Source organism: Sinocyclocheilus rhinocerous, unplaced genomic scaffold (assembly GCF_001515625.1).
Source record: "Sinocyclocheilus rhinocerous isolate Xijiao unplaced genomic scaffold, SAMN03320098_v1.1 scaffold839, whole genome shotgun sequence".
Classification (NCBI taxonomy): domain Eukaryota; kingdom Metazoa; phylum Chordata; class Actinopteri; order Cypriniformes; family Cyprinidae; genus Sinocyclocheilus; species Sinocyclocheilus rhinocerous.
In genome coordinates, this window is record NW_015652287.1 from 1,264,482 (window position 1) to 1,267,683 (window position 3,202).

Here is a 3,202-nt window from a genome sequence, read left to right on the forward strand (position 1 = left end):
TCAGTGGGAAGAACTGAAATCCTTGTGGCAGTTCCAAGGCAACATCATGTCAAAGTCACAGCAACACATTTTACAAGCCCTGATCATTTCATGCCCAAAACACATGCCACTGATTTTCTTGAGATGTGGTTCAGTGGTTAAAGATGTCGGCCGGTAATTTCGAGTTTTACATATCACTTACTTAATTAGCTAGACTCTCTGAGACTATAACAAAATGTAAAGTACACTTCCTTTAAAGTTTCAGATAAAGAGTATGGCCTATTTCAGACACAATGTGTTCTGATAGCTTCATTTGTCTGTTAAAGTATGACTTGAGTGTGTGTGTAAGTTAAATGGGTGTCACAGCAACACATTTTACAAGCCCTGATCATTTCATGCCCAAAACACATGCCACTGATTTTCTTGAGATGTGGTTCAGTGGTTAAAGATGTCGGCCGGTAATTTAGAGTTTTACATATCACTTACTTAATTAGCTAGACTCTCTGAGACTATAACAAAATGTAAAGTACACTTCCCTTAAAGTTTCAGATAAAGAGTATGGCCTATTTCAGACACAATGTGTTCTGATAGCTTCATTTGTCTGTTAAAGTATGACTTGAGTGTGTGTGTAAGTTAAATGGGTCAAACCATAGCAAAAGCAGTGAGCAGAGAATGAGTGAAATAAGTGATTCTCCACTACTGTGTCTCAGAGGGAGTGTGTGTGTGTGACGTGTGAGTATACATTACACATTGCCAAGCTCTAATGGCTCAGGCAGTTGTATTGCTGGACTGGATGGCATGTGGAAGTCTGGTGAAACATGAGACAGCGGTCTTTCAGTAGAATGTCTAAGTAAAGAGCTTGTCAGCGTTTAGCATCTCTTCAACATTAAAGTGATGTAACACTGGCTTCTGGTTGGCCAACATCAAGCTGAATTTCTCAGACATATTCTTTGGGCCACACACAAGAAAATCATATTTTGGTCCTGCAGTGACAGTGATCATGGACCCACCCTGGAAATGGCCTCAGGTAGATGATGTGTAAGATCCCACACTGCAGGGTGATATTTGTTTGGAAAATGTTCATTTAGTCAAGAGCAGCTGTTATACAAGAAGCAGAAATGATTTGACAAAGCTCTCAGATTAACAAATCGCTCTGGTTTTCTCAAAAGCAAGAATGCTACAGTAAAAACTCACCATGTTAACAAGAATATTTTCACAATTTGATCACAACCTGATCTACCCAACTCAGACTCATTGGAAAAACATGAATGTGGCGAAATGTCATCAAAATGTCACTATATTGCTTCTTGTAAGTTTTGCGACATTTTAAAAGTGAAACGTCCAGTAAGTGGTGCTAAAAGTGCATTTGAAACAGATAAATGTTCATCTGGCACCCCTTTAAGTTAGTTGTAGTACATATTGCAGCAGTTTGGAAAATAAATGTACGGTGAGTGGCGCTAAAATGTTAATGGTCTATCACTTTTGAAAATAACGTACTACCTACACTAAAACAGACAGTGTTAACAAAAGCATACATAATATAAAAACACTGTGCTGTTAATATAAACACACAATGCTGAGGCAACGTGTCATTTTAGCTTGTTTCTACAAGTCTTTGAGTTGTTTTATCGTGACTTGTGTTTCATAGGACACATACTGTATATGAGCGCTATGCATCACAAGTGCACTGCGAGGTGTACCAGGTGAGCTACTGAGTAAGATTACTATGCCAGAAAAGCTGCACATATGAGGGTGGCTATGTAAGGCAAACACCAAAATTTATAGCTTGCAAATTATGCACTATGATAAAAGTGTTTCGAGTGTATAATATAGTATTTCTCAAACAACCGTGCAAAAATAAGTCTTCATTAATCATAATCTACCCATGTAATCATAATTTGTTTAAACTGGAATAAAAGTTATTGGTGTTTTACTGCTAAGATTTATTTCAGATGGAAACTGCAGTGAATTGTATGCATACACTAGGTACGTTTTTGGAGTTTTGCAAAAGAGATGCAAAAATGTGTCCAATGAGCCTATGTTGGATTAATCACACTGCTGTGTTAACCATTCACTAAAACACAAAGACAAATCTGATTATTTACCAAATTTGGAGAGATTTGTAATGTAATCACCTATCCATCACAACGCATCCTGGACAATGTCAAAGGACTGTTCATTCACCTCTCAATCACACACTCCACAAAAACCATATTATAAACTTGGATAAGGCCAACATATTCATGCAAAATGCAAAGAATGTCTCTGGTTTGTAGGATATCAACATTCAGTGATACAGAGCTCATTAAATATTCATTCACTTTATACAGAAACAATCCTTTGCTGTGTTCTTCACTCCAGGTAACACGGAAAACCTGTTATCTGGAGTGAAGAACAACTATGTAACTCGGTTATGTTCTGAAAAGTATATTCAAGACAAACTTGACAGTAGAGTCAGGAATATATAATATATAAAAATAAAAAAAAATTGTATGCATGAAAAGCCCCAATGTTAAAAACGACTAGAAACGTCATGTTTGTGGGTAGATTACAGCTTAGGTATGTTTGGGACAAAAGTATGCCAAAAAAGGAAAGGCAGCCATACCCATGGAGTCCAACACAAACTGGTCCTGTGTGACTGCTAGAGGAGGCTGAACACACACCGTCACCTTTGGGCTCTGCACCGCAGAACGACTCTTTATTTTAACCTGAGAATAAAGCACACATTCAGGACACACTGTATCACCTCAGCATTAAAAAGCACTACAGGCTTCTATTACACAAAAAAACCTAATATACTTAATAAACATCAGCGTTAAATGAGCTGCACTCACCTTGACTGTGACAGAGGGGACAGGCATGCCATTCATCTCAGGTATGACAGCGCACTGTGAGAGAGATCATCACAACACAATCACACACCGTGTGCTCATGAGACGGGCAAAGTGTGAGTGTGCGCTATATTTTGAGACAAAACAGTATCCACAAGTACACAAAAAGGTAATAATAACTGATAAAGCATTTTTTAGAGTTAGGGTTTGAGTTAGTCTGTAGTCATTATGCACAAAGTTTCCTGTAAGGGGTAGGTTTAGGTGTAGGGTTGGTGTAGGGTGATAGAAAATACGGTTTGTACAGTATAAAAACCATTACGCCTAATAATGTCCCCACAATTTACAAAAACAAACCTGTGTGTGTGTGTGTGTGTGTGTGTGTGTGTGTGTGT

The 3,202-nt window shown here is 38.0% G+C and overlaps 1 protein-coding gene across 1 annotated transcript in view; it reads right to left on the reverse strand.

The window, feature by feature from the left end:
• bbs9 (Bardet-Biedl syndrome 9) overlaps positions 1-3,202 on the reverse strand; it is a 119,922-nt gene that overhangs the window by 98,590 nt on the left and 18,130 nt on the right. The window contains exons 11-12 of the mRNA XM_016520246.1: positions 2,814-2,867; positions 2,585-2,687 (exon numbers count right to left, since the gene is read on the reverse strand). Coding sequence (XP_016375732.1) covers positions 2,585-2,687; positions 2,814-2,867 — 157 coding nt within the window. The remainder of the gene's footprint in view (positions 1-2,584; positions 2,688-2,813; positions 2,868-3,202) is intronic.